General features: G+C 39.3%; 1 protein-coding gene and 1 long non-coding RNA gene across 2 annotated transcripts in view; one reads left to right on the top strand and one right to left on the bottom strand.

Annotated features, from left to right (window-relative positions):
* Nucleotides 1–8755, top strand: part of LOC139433828 (uncharacterized) — a 32304-nt gene extending 23549 nt beyond the window's left edge. The window contains exon 3 of the long non-coding RNA XR_011643236.1: nt 8704–8755. This is a non-coding gene — a long non-coding RNA (uncharacterized lncRNA). The remainder of the gene's footprint in view (nt 1–8703) is intronic.
* Nucleotides 772–17196, bottom strand: LOC117447082 (C-type lectin domain family 4 member M-like). Its single transcript, XM_034083683.2, has 7 exons — nt 17165–17196; nt 4943–5011; nt 4422–4478; nt 2369–2452; nt 1997–2121; nt 1526–1626; nt 772–1420 (listed from the first exon to the last, which is right to left on the bottom strand). The coding sequence occupies exons 4-7, from the start codon at nt 2430–2432 to the stop codon at nt 1279–1281; spliced, it is 432 nt and encodes a 143-aa protein (XP_033939574.2). The 5' UTR covers nt 2433–2452; nt 4422–4478; nt 4943–5011; nt 17165–17196; the 3' UTR covers nt 772–1278.
* Between the last annotated feature and the right edge of the window lie 1876 nt (nt 17197–19072).

Raw genomic sequence — 19072 nt, 5'->3', positions numbered from 1 at the left:
CATTTTCTGAAACTATAACGACAGCACTGCATTATCAATTCACATAGTTTAAAAAATATCATTTTACAATGTATTTATAATTTGGTTTCTACAATTAAAATTACACAATTACATAATTGGTGTGTCTAAAAGATAATTCCATAACTGTTAACTTATTTTATTATTAGCTATCTGACTTTTTTGCATTATGCAACTCAGTCCCATTTTTGTGATAGAGTAATGAGACAATTATTAGTTAAGAATTATATTGAATTATAATTCGATCTGCTATTGAAAACACAAAAACACTAATTGGCTTTCTAAACAAGGTGCTGGCAAACAATAAGTACTGATATGTTTAAATAAAATACCATGAAAGTGTGACTGTCATGTCAACAGATGTAACCAAAATGAAGACTTGGTTATTTTAACATAAAACAGGAACCGAGGTAACTTCAAATGTTTTTCTCTGATTTATTTTTTCACTTTCAATTCTTATTTTCTTCACAGCTTCTGCTGAATATGGTCAGAGTTTGAAAAAAAGGAATAGATAATTATTGAAACAGTAAAAGGAAGTGAAGTGTTTGAGAAATGTCTGCTTGAAAGAAGATAACATATATAAGTCACAGCAGAGGAGACAGTGTCACGATGCACAGTTGCCTTATAACTACAGCATGAAATACCTAATACATTATAAACAGGTAGTTTCTAACTGTTCTCTTAGTTTTGCAAGCTTTTAAATTGGATTTTTGTCAGGGAAACTAACAAAACATGATATTTGAATGTTTGAAATATATGTTTATTTTCACAATTAAGACATATTAGTTTCATGGTGATTGCAAAAATACATCACATTTTTCCAGCAGTATTCCTCATATAAATTGGATTATATTGCAACTGCAAAGCATCAGTCACAGGAAGGGCTACCTTTAAACGTTGAAGGACATGTTGGTAATATTACAGTCTTCCTTAGAAAATACCTACTCCTGATAACAGTCTTGAATAGAGAGTAGAATAGAGTTACTGAGATCTGGACTTATGAGCAAACAGCAGAGATGTATTTAACACTAAATCAAGGCTTGTTAAACATATTCATCTTTTCATTATTCTTCGAGCCAAAGCAGTGAAGCAAAATAGATATCTGTTTTTTTTTGTTAAAAGGCTACATTTTCTGCATTGCAAACACAACCAGGTTTTTATATAAAATCAGAAAATGCTGATTACTCTTGCCAATAATGTGTCCATAATGCTTTTATGGTCCTGAGATTTTGTAAACGCCTGGTGAGGGTGGGTGCAGAGTTATGGACTGACTTTCTTTTCACAGGTCCAGAAGGTTTTAGTGTTACAGTTTCCATCATTCCAGCGTTTTCCCACATTAAACTGCTTTATATGCCCACAGTTTTCAGATGTTCTACCGTTAGGCTCTCCTGGACCCCAATACCTGAAATGAAAAAAAACAGATATGCTTTTAATCGGAGAACACAAACCAGAAAGCACAAGGCAGTAATTTCATTTGAATTTGAAATTTGAAATGAAATATGTAAACCTCTCCGTCATTGGAGTCCCATCAACCCATTTCCAGGTCCCCTCAGTCTCCAAATCAGTCAGACCAAGCCACATTGTCTTGTCAAATTGGTTTAGGAAATTCTAAAGAGATACACAAACGGTCAACAACATAAATTACCTGCTTCTAATTAGTCTCCACTTCATTGACTTTTGTGTCAGTCGGACCTGAATAATTCACCCACCCTTGACGGCCTTAGTTTTTACACACACACACACACACACACACACACACACACACACACACACACACACCACACACACACACACACACACACACACACACACACACACACACAACACACACACACACACACACACACACACACACACACACACACACACACACACACCACACACACACACACACACACTCACACACACACACTCACACACACACACACACACGCACACGCACACACACTCTCTCACACACACGCGCGCACACACACACCTGTTCTTCTTGGCTGTTGATAGTGACCAGATCTGCCCCTTTTTGAATACAGTCATCCCTACTCTCTTGCCAGTTTTTCTGGATAGAAGAAACTGTATAGAGACTACCGCTGAAGACCATCCATCCTTGATAAGAATAGTGGAAAACAGAAAGAACGATAAAACCGTAATACCAACATTACCAGATGCTTAATCTACTAAGTAAAGTACCAAGGTGGTATCTACCGTATTCCAAATCTGAATGTTTGATATAAAGGCCCACAGGCTGAACAATTGATTTCATTATCATACTTACCCAAGGCTGTCAGACCTTTCTTCAGATCGTCTCTTTCCTTAGCCAGGTTAGTGTTAGTAGTTTCATCTTAATACTTACTGAGGTTGATTCTCTTCAACTTGTCTCTCTCCTCAGTCAGGGAGTTTTGCTGTGAAACTGTCATTTTCAATTTTGCCTCCAGATCTAAAACAGAATTCCCATTGTATATTATGTTAATCTATCAATACTAATGTATGGATCCATGTTTCCTTTTCTTAACCAACACCATATCATGTTTTCAGGAAATTCATTCTGCTAAACTGTCCTGTTGAATGGAGAGGCTGTCATTATTTTCAACAGAACCATATCAGTTATACAGGATTAGGTTCAGTTACGAATATTTGTGAAGAAAATAAATATTGTGATCACCATTATCAACAACAGCTGTATCATATGCTCTGTTTAAAGGTGTAAGATGAGTCATTTAAATTTAAAACGTAAAAAAAATGAACTATCATTATCAACAGAATGTGAAGAGCTTACGATGTTGACGTTACTTCAAAAACATCTATGTGTTGTTTTGCAGAGATAAGCATGCTAACTGACTAGCCGCTAGGGCTGTGCATCTTCACTGGTCTCACGATTCGATTCGATTACGATTATCCTGTCAACGATTCGATTCGGTTCGATATCCCGGTGCATCCCGGTGCATCTCGGTGCATCTCGATTCATACCAATGCGTTGCATCCTCAATTTTCTAGATTACTGCACATGGCTTATTTTTCATCAATGCATACATGCAGTCAATACATATGAACTCTCTTTTTATTATTTAGAAAGTGCTTCAGAAATCAATAACATAAATGTCTTGACATTCATTTATAAACCAAAATAAATGAATTGTATAGGTCTAGCCTCCGTGTGTGAAGTTGTTCCATCCTCAAAAACAAAAAGCTAATGCTTCTGCAGTCTAGCTGCAGCTTCTAGCCACGGCCTTCTGTTAAGAAAGGACACTGAATGTCCTGAATGAGGCATCACACACAGGACGTGAGTCTGAACACAGCAGACAACAGGAGTATTTACAACAGCATATACAAACTAAAATACTGCATGTGGGTGCACACTTACATTCTCTGTTTTACTGTTACATAAATCCAATGAATGAAAGATAAAATTAGCTTCATTATATCTCAGTGATTAAGTGAATAATAAAGTTTCTATCGGGTCACTATCAGCATGTCACTCATTATTTTCAGGGAGGGGGCGGGGCTTGGAGGAACGGAGAGGAGACGGTGATCGCGGAAGCTTTTTTCCTCCTGCCTTCACAAACTTTACACACGTATATATCGTCTGAAAATTGCTAGAGGACATTCATACTCTGTAATCCAAGACTTAATTAAATCCACCAAAAACCTGACATGATTGTAACGCGATTATTTTTGAAAAACATAAATCCCTGTCTGTGTCTCTGAGCCGCAGCAACACGGAGTGATTCAGAGCGGGTCCTTCTGCTGTGGATTCTGGACTGGTGTTCTTGTGTTGGTGGATAAAGCAGACTGCTCCGTGTTCGGTGTTGCTGTGCCGCTGTCACGTATGTTCCCTGATCTCTGCGTCACCGACCGATTTGATATTAAAGTGACAGAAAAAACGTTATAGTAAAGCCGCGGCCGGAAAATCAGGAAGCAACGTTACTACTCTATAACCGATTATCTTCCGTCACTGCATCGAGACCGAATCGTCCACGTCCGCATCGCAATGCATCGTAGAAACGATTATTTTCAACACCCCTACTAGCCGCTGCACGTCGTTCAGCATGCATGTTTATTGATCTTCTGAGTTTGTATCTTTATGGTTTATTGCTTATATATTTATTGCTTTGGATAAAAGCCTCAGATAAATTAAATAATATTGTGTTACCTAATATGATAATCAGATCAAACCCCTGATTATTGCAGTAGTTTTTGCACTACTAAATACTGGTAATAATCACATTAATTATGCGACCGTCTATGTTTCATGTTTCCTGTAGATATTTAATTGCTCTTTTTACTGCACTTTTAAGTGTACAGTTTTACTATTATGCTGCTGTGTTTATTGTATTTTTGTAACTCTGGCACAACAATTTCCTTCGGGATAAATAAAGTCTTATCTTATCTTTCATCTCAATACTTACCAAGGTTGATTCTCTTCAAGTTGTCTCGCTCTTCAGTCAGGGAGTTTTGCTCTGAAACTTCAATTTTATTGAAGAGGTTACCAACAAAATGTGATTATGTGTCCAAATAAACATATGATTCAGTGTAAAAACTAAATGTCTGAGCTGGCTTTGTTGAAAATAAAGCACAAATTATAGTTCAGTAAAGAAAAAGAAAAGAAGCAAGTGCAAACTTTGAAAAGGTAAATTGTTTAATTCCTTTACCTGAGTCATATATTAAACATTTTATTTTGTATTTCTGACCCTATTGTATGTACACCCCGATGTACAGGGATACGTTTCTCAAAAGCAATCAGGGCAACTACAGTTTGATACTCAAACCTGGGTGTTAACCATTTACACCAGAAGTGTGGAGCACAAATTAAGAAGATTTTAAAAGAGCAAAACAGAGGGAAATATAGAGAGCAGCTTGTAGAAAATACAGGAGTCCAAAGCTCAAGTGTCTTTTTCAATTTAACAATTTTATTTATCAATATACCTACCATAGTCCTTCACAGCTCTCTTCAGCTCATCTCTCTCCTCAGTCAGGTTTTTGCCACTGGCCTCCAGATCTAAAACAGATTTCCCAATGTCTATTATGTTAATCTATCAATGATAATGTATGGGTCTTTGTTTCCTTTTGTTAGTCTAGTATGGAGTCAGATTTGGGTCAATATTCTCGCGCGTAAAACAAACTACTCACGAGCGGAAAATGTGCTTTTACACGCGCATAAAATGACCCTCGCGCGCAGATTAAACCCCCACGAGCGGCTCTGCGCTCGCTCGCGAGAGAGACAGCCCTCTTGCTTGCTCGCGGGAGTGTCAGCCTCGCGGAGTCTGTCTACGCGCGCGTGAAAAGTTTCTGGCACTTTGGGGCGGAGCCACTAGACTTTGATTGACAGCTGCAAGGAAACCCAATAGAGTCTGTCTGCAGAGCGCAGCAAGGAGGCGTTTCCTATAGGGGCGTTTCCTATAGGGGCGTTTCCTATAGTGAACGACGGGAGCCGGCTCTCGCCCGCGAACGAGACGTTTTTTGTTTTGTTTTTGCGGAGGGATCTAGATCGGCATGAAGGCACATTATGCAATGTGCAATGTGGACATTATCCCGCTTATTACACATGGCCACATTCTCAACAAAGTAACGACATGACTCCTAATAATAATTGAAATGCTTTTATGGATTTAGAAAAAGATTTTATTGATTTAAAAAATAGTTTTTTGTATTGATTTAAATTGACATGCATCCGCTAAGAAAAGTAGTCCGTTGTTACTGTTTGAACTAACGTAACAACGGCAGGAACTGCTTCTATAGTGTTTTTGAGGAGCTTTTTGATTACAGATTTGAAAACATCGTTGCTTGCTTTACAAGTAGCACAATTCATTATGTCAAACCTTGAAAGATATCCCTGCCCTAATGCCAAAAGTAACTGGCAACTGAATATATGTCGCCGTAGCTATGATGTCTATGTCTGGACCGCTGAGTTGATCTCAAAGCACGCTCCCCTCTCCTGCAGGGAGAAAAACTATATTTATATACTTTATATAGGTTGATACAGTAGCCCCTTTTTTTAAATAGTTTTTATAGGTGTTGCCATTTGTTTGTGTAGCGTGGTTCTACAAGCAAGTCAATGCATTCATTGGGTGGTATCAGAGAGTTACACGGGTCTGTAAATGCAATGAAAACAATTGGCCACAGCAAATAATTTATATTAAACATGTAATTTTTACTTTTGAATACTTTAGTACAAAGGATGTCTTGAATAATTTAAGTGATATATGTGTACACATATAAATCATTAGTTAAAACAGCGCTACATTTGATTTAATTAAAAGGTATAATATGTGGTAAACTGAAGAGCCCTTTGGGAGCCAAAAGAGCCGGCTCTTCTTGGTGAGCCAAATGATCCGGCTCAGCAAGAAGAGCCGGAATTCCCATCACTAGAACAATGACTTCTTCTGCGAGGATTTATAAAAGCAGCTGGATAAAAAAAGTTAGGAAACACCCCTATAGGAAACGCCCCTATAGGAAACGCCTCCTTGCTGCGGTCTGCAGACAGACCCATCTCAGGAAACCCGGAGTTGCCAGGTTTGATAAATGCCTGCCACTACCAAGAGCCGAGGAGTGACGGCAGCAAAATCAGTTGGACGAGATTAAATGGTAAAATTGTCCATAAAAAACTATTATATTCGTCAAGTGTACAGCTAATATATATATATATATATATACAAATTTATTTTATATAAAACAATATATTTTTGAGTGGGCTGTATCTGTCGAAAATTGCATATATAATTTTATTTTATATAAAACAATATATTTTTGAGTGGGCTGTATCTGTCGAAAATTGCTAGCTACTGTCTGCTGTACACTCTTAGAAGGGATGTGTCAAATATGACACAACATGTGTTGAATTTCAACACACCTACAGAGTGTGCTCAGGGACAACACGTGTTGTGTTTATTTATGTGTAAATCATTTTACACACAAAATGTGTTACATGCCCCTGACACACAATGTGCACATTTACACATTGTGTGTCATAAATGTGTAACCAAGATGAACACACTCATTTGTGTATTTCTGCACATTTTGTGTTATATTTCTTTAACCAGAATTAACATTTGATTGTGTTATATGCACATTGTGTGTCAATGACGATTACTGGAAGTACCAGGGTGGTGGATATGGTTTTTATTAAAAAAAATTGAATGCAAGAATATATTCATTGGACATTTATTTACAAGGATTTCATTAGCACAATATGTCATTAAGAAAATAATTGTTAACATTTAAAAACATTAATATTTTTCTAATTCATCAAATGTTGACAGAATAGATCATTCATAAAATCACACCTAAAAAAACCTTATACCTTGGTTAAACAAACTTAATCTTCAGCAAACTATTGTTGTAAATGACTTTCAGCTGAGGGAATATAGTGATGAGACTCTTCACAAGGACCACCTTTTCAGTGTTGGATGGATAATTAAGGATTAAAATGAATGACAAGTGAGCTATTATTTTCAAAAGATACAAAAAGTTCTAGCATACAAATATTACAAATGCGTGATAATAAAGCAATTGGTTATAAAGAATGTCCCTTTTGTATCAAGCAAATACATTTTTACAACCAATATATCACTTAAATGCAACAATTATATATACACATATGGACAAACTTTACCATTCAATCTCGTCCAACTGATTTTGCTGCCGTCTCTCCTCGGCTCTTGGTAGTTCAGGCATTTATCAAACCTGGGCAACCCCGGGTTTCCTTGCAGCTGTCAATCAAAGTCCAGTGGCTCCGCCCCAAAGTGCCAGAAACTTTTCACGCGCACGTAGACAGACTCCGCGAGGCTGACACTCCCGCGAGCGAGCAAGAAGGCTGTTTCTCTCGCGAGCGAGCGCAGAGCCACTCGCGGGCGCAAGAGCCGCTCGCGGTGGTTTAATCTGCGCGCGAGGGTCATTTTATGCGCGTGTAAAAGCACATTTTCAGCTCGTAGTAGCTTGTTTTACGCGCTAGAAATATTGACCCAAAATCTGACTCCATACATGCCTTACGTTTTTGCAGCTAAAGATTCTAGTCTGCTCACTGACTGGCTGACCAAAGAAAATACAAAAATGATAGGCTACACCTCTTATTCTGCGTCAACTGTATTTCACATCATTTTCCACAAACTTCAAAGAACATGACACCGCATTTTAGGACGTTTGTATGCATTGTAAGGGCACTTCAGTTGCTAGCATTAGTTAGCACTTAACATTGCCCTAAGACAACTAATTTACCACAATGGAAGACGGTGCATCATGACCAGGACTTGGGATGTTTTCGTTTCGGGGAGTCGGCAGAATTGGGGCTTGCAACAGGGGCTGTTTATTCAACCACCTCAGCATTTCTTTCTTCTGTTTATAACTGTCTGAGCGTTGCATTGGCCGTGAGTCTAGCAGCAGTAGCAGCAGATGTGGATGACGTAGAGTGCATTCTATGATTTGACAGCCCAATGACTTTGCAAATAACACCCATTTTGAAGTTTACTTTTAATTTTATTTTCACTGTCCCGAAATAGTCCCAGAACAAAATAGATTTGTGTCCCAGTAGGAATTTGTATGGGCATCGGGACATCGTTAATTGCGAGCCCTGCTCCCCATTTTATTTTGAGTGGTGCATTGTTATTTGGGGCTTGAGATACTTCCACTTGAACTTTATATTTGTACTGAACTGAGTAGTAATATGTGTCCTATATTTCGTTCACGATTCAACAGCTGCCTGGGCCTAGCAGCAAGAACCTCCACCTGTGCCTGCACCCAGGTCAAGAATCTACCGTGGCTCAAGGGCCTTCCCCAGAGCCACCAGCATCACTACAACAGCCTCCATCTGTGCCTGCCACAAGATTAAGATACACCTCGGTACAGGGCCTCCACCACAGCCATCCGATCAACCCAGCCAGCAAAGAAGTCCTCGCCTAGCACACCTCCCTCCCGCCGACACAGCCACCAGCAGCCCATGTACCAGGGCTCTCGACTAACTTTTTTCCCCATCCTCCCCAGAACCGTCCCGAAATACAATATAAGCCGTCCCGAAATTAATGTGGACCGTCCCGAATTTAAAATGTTAGTTTTTCTACATTATCATTAATTAAAATAATTCAAAGTGACCTTTAACATAAATAAAACATCATACAAATCATTAGATGATAATTCATCAACCTTTTATTTGAGTAAATCATTCAATCACATAAACAAAGGCCAAATATATTTAAACAACACACAAAGGAGAAATTAACTCATCCAATTTACAAAAAAATTCAACACTGTCCCTGAAGACAGAACCCAGAGTAACCACTAACCAGGATGAGAGTCTGTAACACAGTCAGGGAGACCTTACTAACGGCCCGCCCCCTCGCACCCAGACGGGGAGAGAGAGATCTCGGCTGGATTGGAAAGCTCAAATACATCATAGACGCATGTTGTAGTCTTATTGCATATTAGAAAACGGAGGTTGGTGAAACTAAAAACTGCGATATAATGTGTATGTAGCAATAATACATATGACTATATTTTTTTAAATGTCTCCAGTACCGATAAAAAGTCAGATAACGTCGGAGGCTTAACGTTACCACTGTCTTTAATAATTCCGGCCCGTTTAATACCGGGGCTCGGTACCTCATCCCTACAGTGGGGAGAGGCAGCATATTGCTAAGGACTAAATACGATGGAGGGGTTCTCTTCTCAGCCTTATCACCCATAGGGGATGAAGAGGAGTAAGTAAATAAAGAGGCCGGCGCTCCAGGGTCTGGGTTCTGCTGTGCGTTTTGTGATGTAACGGTAAAACATTTCAGAATTCCTCCACGGGATGCCATTGTACATCACCATCAACCCGCGAACAGAACATGGCTAGACCCGCACATTTGCGGGCACAGCCAGCTGTAGCTACATGTGTGTATTTCGAGGGTTTCTGAATGTTTGTGCGTGTGTGTTTATCATGGTGTTTATGTTGACAAGGAGGTTTAATAACTGTGTGCTACACAAAAACGTGCAGTCGGTTTCATTTTCATCACCGTTTGTAGTAGTTAGTAGGGTATTTTTATTTTAACTCGTCCCAAATTCGTCCCAAAATTATTTTGTATCCTCCCCCGACACTATTTTTCTACGACGGGACGTCCTTATGCTCGAGCCCTGCCATGCACCATCACCCCCACCTACACAGCAGCCAGACCCACTGTCTTGGAAGACAGACAAAGACCCTGTCTTTACATTTATAATGAATAGTTGGTTGAGAAAGTTCTGATATTGTCAGGGTTCGTACAGTCATTAAAAACCTGGAAAAGTCATGGAATGCAATATGCAGCTCTGCACAGCGGACTTGTAGCACTAGCAGCAGTGGAGATGGAGCATCAGAACCTGGAGAATACAGCAACAACAACAACAAGGATCCATTGATGATAGGTAAATATTACAGTAATAGTGTACTTTCATTGTGTGGGTGTAACATAGTTAAATAGAGAGAGAGAGAGAGAGAGGGGAGAACATTCCACTTGGTAGTAATTATTGTCCTATATTTCTTTCCGATTTCACAGCTGCCTGCGCCTAGCAGCAAGAACCTCCATCTGTGCCTGCACCCAGGTCAAGATCTACCGTGGCTCAAGGGCCTTCACCACAGCCATCACACCAAGGACCAGAGGACCAGCATCACTACAGCAGCCTCCACCTCCATCTGTGCCTGCCACAAGATTAAGATACACCTCGGTACAAAGGCCTCCACCACAGCCATCACGATCAATCCAGCCAGCAAAGAAGTCTCGCCTAGCACACCTCCCTCCCGCCGACACAGCCACCAGCAGCACATGCACCATCACCTATACAGCAGCCAGACCCACTGTCTTGGAAGACAGACAAAGACCATGGCACTGCTCCCCCTGTCTTTACATTTATAATGATATTGGTGAGAAAGTTCTGATATTGTCAGGATTCGTACGGTCATTAAAAACCTGGAAAAGTCATGGAATGCAATATTTTCTTTAATGTTTTGGAAAAGTCATGGTAATATAAATAAAGTTGCATCAAATATAATTTATATGTTATCTAATCGCCGAAATAGTAATACTATAATGATAATAAATACTGTATCGTATAATGAAACGTAAAATGGCAACTGTGGTAGTATTTCGCTGGTGAGAGATGTTTACAATCACGCCCTCTAGTCTACAGGAGCTAATATTTGATATAAAGATGCCAGGGAAGTGCAGTTTCAACAATGTATGGCTTCTAAAGAATAAGTACCAATTGTGGTTATCAAAAGACATTGACCCAAGACGTACTAAATGCAAACTGTGTTGTAACATATTCGATATTTAGAATATGGGCGAGGCAGCGCATGCTGGCCACATGAAAGAGTCATTTAAAATCATTGGTGAAAAGTGTATGAACCCTGTATTGTAAATATTGAGATTTTACAGTTTACCTATGTTAACATAAATAGTTGGTTGAAAAAAAAAAGTTGTAATGCTCAATTTGTATTTGTACACATTACATGAACCTCAGTATGGAATATGAAGTCATGAATCAGTCCTGATGTAACTTTTCTGTGATGAAAGTAGAGTGATAGAACTATTTTACTCCAAATTCTAATTTACACATTTTCATTTTAGACATGAACAACACATTTATATAGGCCTATAGTGTAATTCATATATTTCACTACTTTTGTGAACCAAAAACGTTGGTAAACCAAATCTGAAACACCAAAAAAAATGGATGACATGAGTACATCTGTGTTTTCACAAGTCTTTAAGTATTCCAAAAATCTGATTTCTAAGCTAAGTATCTCATAAGACAGTGCTCTAAGGTGAGTGACATTGCATTTCTAGCAAGACCAGAGACTCACCATTTTGATATGTTACACCCGGTTACACCATGCCATGTTATAAGAAGTACATTTAAAAGGTGATTTAAGGAGACAAATACCCTTCACTTCAGTAAAATAAGGTAAGGCGATTTTATTTTAAAAGACAATGAAGGCAGGTTATATTGATTGATATATTTATTATATTGAAAAGCCAAATTAATACATAGTCCCCTGAAGCTGGAATAACGTACAATTTCCAGCCTCACAATGTCAGGAACTTTCATCTACAGATTGCTTTGGTCTGGTTTTGCTCTTCACTGATTGGTTACTGAGACTTTGAACTTAAACGGACCTCCCCGTTTATAAAACGGACCTCCCCGTTAATCCGCGCGAAACTACGCGCGAATAAACGCGCGAATTGTGACGCAAAGGGCGTTCCATAAGAGCCGCTCGCGGGCGCAGAGCCGCTCACGGGCGCAGAGCCGCTCGCGGGCGCAGAGCCGCTCGCGGGGGTTTAATCTGCGCGCGAGGGTCATTTTATGCGCGTGTAAAAGCACATTTTCCGCTCGTGAGTAGCTTGTTTTACGCGCTAGAATATTGACCCAAATCTGACTCCATAGTCTAACACCATATCATGTTTCAGGGAATTCTTTCCTGCTAGACAGTCCTAGTGAATGGAGATAAGTGTATTGTGGTAATATGGTATGTTTAGTTTAGTTAAGATTATTTGTGAAGTAAAAAAAGTATTGTGTTCCCTCTTACAGCCACAAAACAAAGGGCCCAGGCGTTTTCAACAACATCTGTTTCATTTCCTCGTGCATTCACACCTAATAGTCCGCTCTCTGGTGCGCACCAGACGACAGTTTGTTACATTGTTTCATTTTTCAGAAGGTTCAGTTTGCGTTCACAGGGCAAAACTCAAACGGACTATAAACTTTAAACACAAGGCATGTGCCCGGAAATGCTGTTCAACCATTGGTAGACATTAAGGGGGTAAAACGCAAATCCCGGCAATTTCTACCGGAGCCTCGGCCATGGAGCATCGGCATTTACGGCAGGTTATTCTCATGCTGCTGTTAATCTGGAGATCAACAGACACTAGTGGCCCGCGCATATGATTATATAATCAGACAACGGCCATTAAAAAACATTATAACACATATAATGAGACGTTCTGCAGTAAGGAGGGGCGTTTCACCGACGACAGGTGTTCTTAATTTTATGTAGTTGACGGAGCATTTTTGCTTTACACGACACTGTTCAACGCTTAATTCTGCTTCACTCTTTAACTAAACAACCGCGGATGTCTTTAAAGACTCTTTTGCTAAAGATTTTTGAAGACATCCGCGTTCTTGTGACACGTACATACTACGCTTCCTATGTTTTGGTGCGGACTGCGTTCACACCAGCAATGAACCGTTCCAGAGTTCGCAAGCAAGCGTTCCGAGACCACCTATTTTAGTGGACCAGAGTCCGGTTGTTTAGTTCACTTCAGAGGTCTCGGACTATGTTCACACCTATGGTTCACACCGACCCAAATTAACCGCACCAAGCGGCTAAACCATAGACTGTATATATAAATGGACATAGTGTCCGTGACGTCACCCATAGGATTCTGCAGAGTTGCCGAGAAGCCCTTAGTAGGCGGAGTCGGTCACTAATGGCTCGACTGTGACGTCAGAGTCTAATCCTGCTGCCTCCGAACTGGAAGTAAACAGAGCTAGCTCAGGCTAAGAAGCTAAACTAACTTGAAATACATGCATACCAAGTTACTGCTAACAGTGTAGTTCCCCTATATAAACGTTACATTCATAATCAAATGAGACAATCTGCAAGAGAATTAGCTATATTTTGTTATTCTTAATGTTTGTCATTCACACGTTGAGAAAAGACTGACTCCACCCGCCCGGACCTAACGGAGCCGCAGTGGGCTAGCTCCGGGACGCCGGCTGGAGCTAGCCCCCTGCGGCTCCGTTAGCTCCGGCGGCCACCACTGGGATAATTGGGTCCCCTATTAACATTTGCTCCCGTTTAGCATTATGGGCGTCATAGCCATAGACTATAAAAGTCTTACCCAATTCTGAATCATAAACTAAAATGTATATGTATGTATAAAGGGTTACGTCCTTAGCAGAGATGGGGTCGTTACTAAAAAAAGTAATATATTACATATTACATATTACTTTTAAAAAAAAAAAGTAATATATTACACTACTTCGTTACTCTCTACATAAAGTAACTCGTTACTTTACTCGTTACTTTACTCGTTACTTTACTCGTTACTTTACTCGTTACTTTACTCGCAGGGCCGGCCCGCCCCTCCCTACAGGCAGATCACGCAGACTGCTAAAGTTTCAAATGTTCTCTTTAGTTCAGTTTCCATTGTCGCATAAGACTGATCCAGATCCTGAATGTTTTCCTATCTGACAGGGGCGGATCTACCGGGGTGGCATGGGGTGGCAACTGCCACCCTAAACAATAGCCTTGCCACCCCAGCTGCCACCCCAGTTGGCATCTTTGTTTTGAAAGAAAAGTTGTGGCTCATCGGACATTTATGAGAGAAAGTCTCTAATGTCCGAGTGCAAGTGAATGCACCACAAGATGCACGTCATGTAACCCCTCCCCCGGTCCTGGCGCGAGAGTGGAAATATGATTGGTGGGGAATTCACTTGAACGGGGGAACGGCGCAAAACGAGAAGCCTTTCGTTCGGACCCAAGCACTGAAGGAATGAGGTAGTTGCGGTCTACACTGACAGAGAAGAGAATGTCAGTTTGGCTGTACTCAGCATTGAATCAAAACGCACTACAGCTGTTGATCTTAATAAGTTTGTGAGGCGTTTTGCTGAACAAAATAGTAATCGCTGCATTCAGCTGTAATAGACACGTCAACGTGATGCTCTGCTCACGGATGACTCGATGAGAATAACAAATTGTTAAGATGATGACCTTGAATGCGTGTATATATTTTTTTTCTTTGAGGGGGTCTGCCCCCAAAAAAACAGTTTTAAGTCCTGAGAAAGTAAAATCAGACGGTGTGTAAAACTACACTGCCCAGCCAACAGAAAGTAACCACTTTGATTTAACTAGGCCAGTAGGTAAGGACCTTCCACTGGATAATAACTGCAGGGATGTTTATGTTTTAGCTGAATACACGTTTTTTAACCCTAACTGATGCAGTTAGTCACTTCTTTAATGTTTGTTCTTTCTCATGTAAAGTCAAGGTTGTAACTGTATATCAATAATGATATAATTACTTGTTTTTCAAATTTGAAGGAGGGTGAGCAAGCATCTTGATGAACATTCATCATTAACTCCTCCAAAAAATATAGTTTATTCAATAATAAATGAATATGTGAATCATAACAGTTCTTCACTATATCTGTAAAGCGTCTTTGAGCACCTGTAAAAACGCTAACAAATTAAATCTATTATTATTAATATTTATTAACAGTGATTGACAGCTGATAGGAATAATATGATTGTTAATAGTATCATATTAATTCAGACAAACATCGATGAGACAGTTAATTAATGTACTTATTGCAGCAGTCTGCATAGATTTGGTACCCCTGCTGGTCTAAGAGTGAGACAAACTCATTCAGTTATTGTTCAGTTAAAATTCATTAAATTACGTCTGCCACCTTATATGTAAGGCTTTACTGATGTGCCACAATAATATCACCTATGTGATTGATTTAAAATATTAATATTGTGGTTTCCAAGTTAAAATTGATTGTAGGGGTGTAACGGTTCACAAACATTTACGTACCCTAATTGATTGATATGATTGCGATTTAAATCAGCATATACTTCTGTCAGGGGTTGCCACCCCTCAAAATCTCCTGCCACCCTCTTGCCACCCCATGAATATGTGTCTAGATCCGCCCCTGCTATCTGACCATGGCTGTCCTCTGTCTCCTGCTATCTGTATATTTTGCGCAGTCTATCTCTGCTCACGCTGTTGCGTCGGCGTGTTCTCCTGCGTGTTGGCCATGTGTTGCACTGGAACCAGACACCGCAAAGACTTCAGCCGAGCACGTACGAACTGCGCATGCGTGAGTGGCAATAACTCTCCTTACCAGCAGGCGGCGGTAGTGTGTATTCGTCATTCAAAACAGGCAACAACCGGAAAACAGAGAAGAAGAACAGATATAAACAAACAACAAATAGCTGTGTGTTAGCTTCACCTTATCATGTGTTCTTTACAGGTGTTTGTTGAGGTTTGATTATGACTGATTTGAGTAAGTAACGAAGTAACGCGTGTCGGGACAATGTTAGTAACTGTAGTGTGATTACTGAATTATAAAAGTAGCGTGTTACACTACTCCGTTACCGACTAAAGTAATATTATTACTTTGTAACGCGTTACACCCAACTCTGGTCCTTAGCTGGCTAATAAGTAGCAAGCTAAGCTACCAAGCACACAAACACCTGTGAACGGGGTTAACATGTATACTATTATAATTTTAGACTTCTTGGAAGTTCTGTTAGTACATTCAAGCGCACAGCACAACATTTTAATTGTCTGATATTTGTAACAATATTCCCTAAAAGGCACAATCACCACGAACACGGCTAAAGGGTCAAGTACAGTAACTACAACTAACTAACGTTGTAGCCTCTATGGTTGTAGCCTAAAAGAGTGGACAAGTTGCTGTTTGCTGACAGTGAGGCAGGTACGTGTCCATCAAAGTGACCATGCCCTAATTTATGCAAAAGCTTTAAGGCTTAATATTAATTAAACAGATGAGTTGAGAAAAAATTCAACCCCCACACAGTAGTCATGAAGGGGGAATCACAGAGAATATGGTTTTTTGAACCACGATGTAAACATGTTTATTTCTGCTGTAAAGTTGGGCATTTTAACATGGGGTCTATGGAAATTTCTCCCTTCTGCAGCCTGCTCATACTGGCCACTAGATGAACTACAGTGTGTGCCACTTCCGTATTGGCGTCCCGGCTCTTCCCCAGAGTTTGCCTATACAAGGCATGTGTGAACGCACCCTAAAAGGCTGGTGTGAATGCGCCCTAATGTGTAAGATAAGATAGAATTTATAATTAAAACATAAAAAAAGAGAACTAACATTATCAGCAGAATGTGAATAGCCTAAAGTGTTGACGTGGTTCAAAGACCTCTGTGTGTTGTGTTGCAGGAATATCTACGGAAATTAGCATGCTAACTGACTAGCCCCGCCTGTTTCCTGATGTTCTGAGTTTGTATCTTTATGGTTTATTTCACCTAGCATTGTATGTTGCTTGGGATAAAAGCCTCAGATTACTAACAAATAATATGTTGTTACCTTATGTGATATTTAGAAGTGAATAAGTATTATTTACACCTTCAGATCAAACCCCTGATTATTGAATCTCAATACTTACCAAGGTTGATTTTTTTCAAGTCGTCTCGCTCTTCAGACAGGGAGTTTTGCATGGAGAGGTTACCAACCAAATGTGATGATGTGCCCTAATAAACTTATGATTTAGTTTAAAAACGAAATGTCTGAGCTGGCTTTGTTGAAAATAAAGCACACATTATAGTTCAGTAAAAAAAAGTACACGCTTTGAAAAGAGCAATTGTTTCATTCATTTCCCTGAGTCATATATTAAAATGTTTTCTTGTATGGGTCTATGTTTCCTTTTATTAATCTAACACCATATAATATGTTTTCAAGGAATTATTTAAATGAAATGGTCACGTCGAATGGAGAAGTTGTCATTATTTTCAACAGAACCAGATGAGTTACACAATATATGTTCAGTTCCGTTTTCAAGGCGTTTTCAACAACATCTGTTTAATTTCCTCTTTTTAAATGTGTAAAATAAGCCAGAATTTATATTTAAAACATTAAAAAAATGAACTATCATTATCAGCAGAATGTGAAGAGCCAACAGTGTTGACATTACTTCAAAGATGTCAATGTTTTGTGTTTCAGAGATATCTACGGAGATTAGCACGCTAACTGACAGGCAGCGGCTAGTCAGTTAGCATGCTCACTGATCTGCATGTTTCTTGATGTTCTGAGTTTGTGTCTTTATGGTTTGTTGCACTTAATGTAAGTTGCTTTGGATAAAAGCCTCAGATAAATTAAATGTAATCAATTGTAATGTAAGGTGATATTTAATACCGTAAACCCCTTCACAACAAATCCCTGATTATTGCAGTAGTTTCATCTTAATACTTACCAAAGATGATTCTCTTCCACTCGTCTCTCTCTTCAGTCAGGGAGGTCATTTACAGTTGAGAGGTTACCAACACAAATTTATTATTTCCAAGCTGATTTTCTTTAAAATCATCCCAGCATTACAATTATTGAGTACAAATAATTGAATGGACATTTTCTCTGATTAAACGTCTTGAACGGGATATTGATTGAGTCAAATGTGCAAATGAAGTTTGATATACATTTAAGGGTCATATTGTTCACCCTAATGAACAGTGATATGTTTCTTGAAAGAATTGAGGGCAAGTGATCCTCATATCTTGTAAGATAATCATCTAAACAAGGTCGTTAACCACTTGCACTATCTGGCTACAGAAGTGAGAGTCACAAATTAAGAAGATTTACAGAGAGTGAGACGCAGGGAAATGTTGAGAGCAGCTTGTAGGATACACAGGAGTCCCAAACTCACAACAAGCAGTCTGTTCATTTTCATTCCTGTGTGTAAAATACCAGATTAAACTTTTCACTTAATTACATTAAAGTACATTCTGTGAGGTAGGCCTATATAAAAAGTCGGACCCTGTCCAGGCTATTTCTGTGGTAATGTTGGGCATTTAAACATGGGATTAATGGAGAATGACTCACTTTTGGAGCCAGCCCATACCATCTATTAATGTGTGAAATTCTGAAGAAACTTATAAAGTATAACTAAAAGGAGCATACTGTACTTTGTTGACGTTAACATTGAATGTAAAGCAAACATCACATTATAAACATGGGATTAATGGAGAATGACTCACTTTCGGAGCCAGCCTCAAGTGGCTGTTTAAATAATTTCATACTAATAATGACATTAATCAACATTTCTGCAGAGTGTGCTTGCTTTTCTCTTTGAAAAGTCATCACATAATGGCATTGTAATACACGGTTCAGCTGCATTAAATATTACATATCTGCCATAGTTCTCTATTTATAGAGCCCTGATGAGAAGACTTCTAGATAAACAGGAATAACTGGCGCCAAAACTGAATACGTGACGTGGATCATAAATATAACATCAATTAAACAACATCTTACATTTCTTTTCACACAATATGTCTCCTTGCAGTATCAACACTAATTCGGC

This window comes from Pseudochaenichthys georgianus, chromosome 1 (genome assembly GCF_902827115.2).
Source record: "Pseudochaenichthys georgianus chromosome 1, fPseGeo1.2, whole genome shotgun sequence".
In the NCBI taxonomy this organism is placed as follows: domain Eukaryota; kingdom Metazoa; phylum Chordata; class Actinopteri; order Perciformes; family Channichthyidae; genus Pseudochaenichthys; species Pseudochaenichthys georgianus.
Note: the sequence above shows the minus strand (reverse complement) of the source record. Positions and strands in the feature narration are given on the sequence as shown.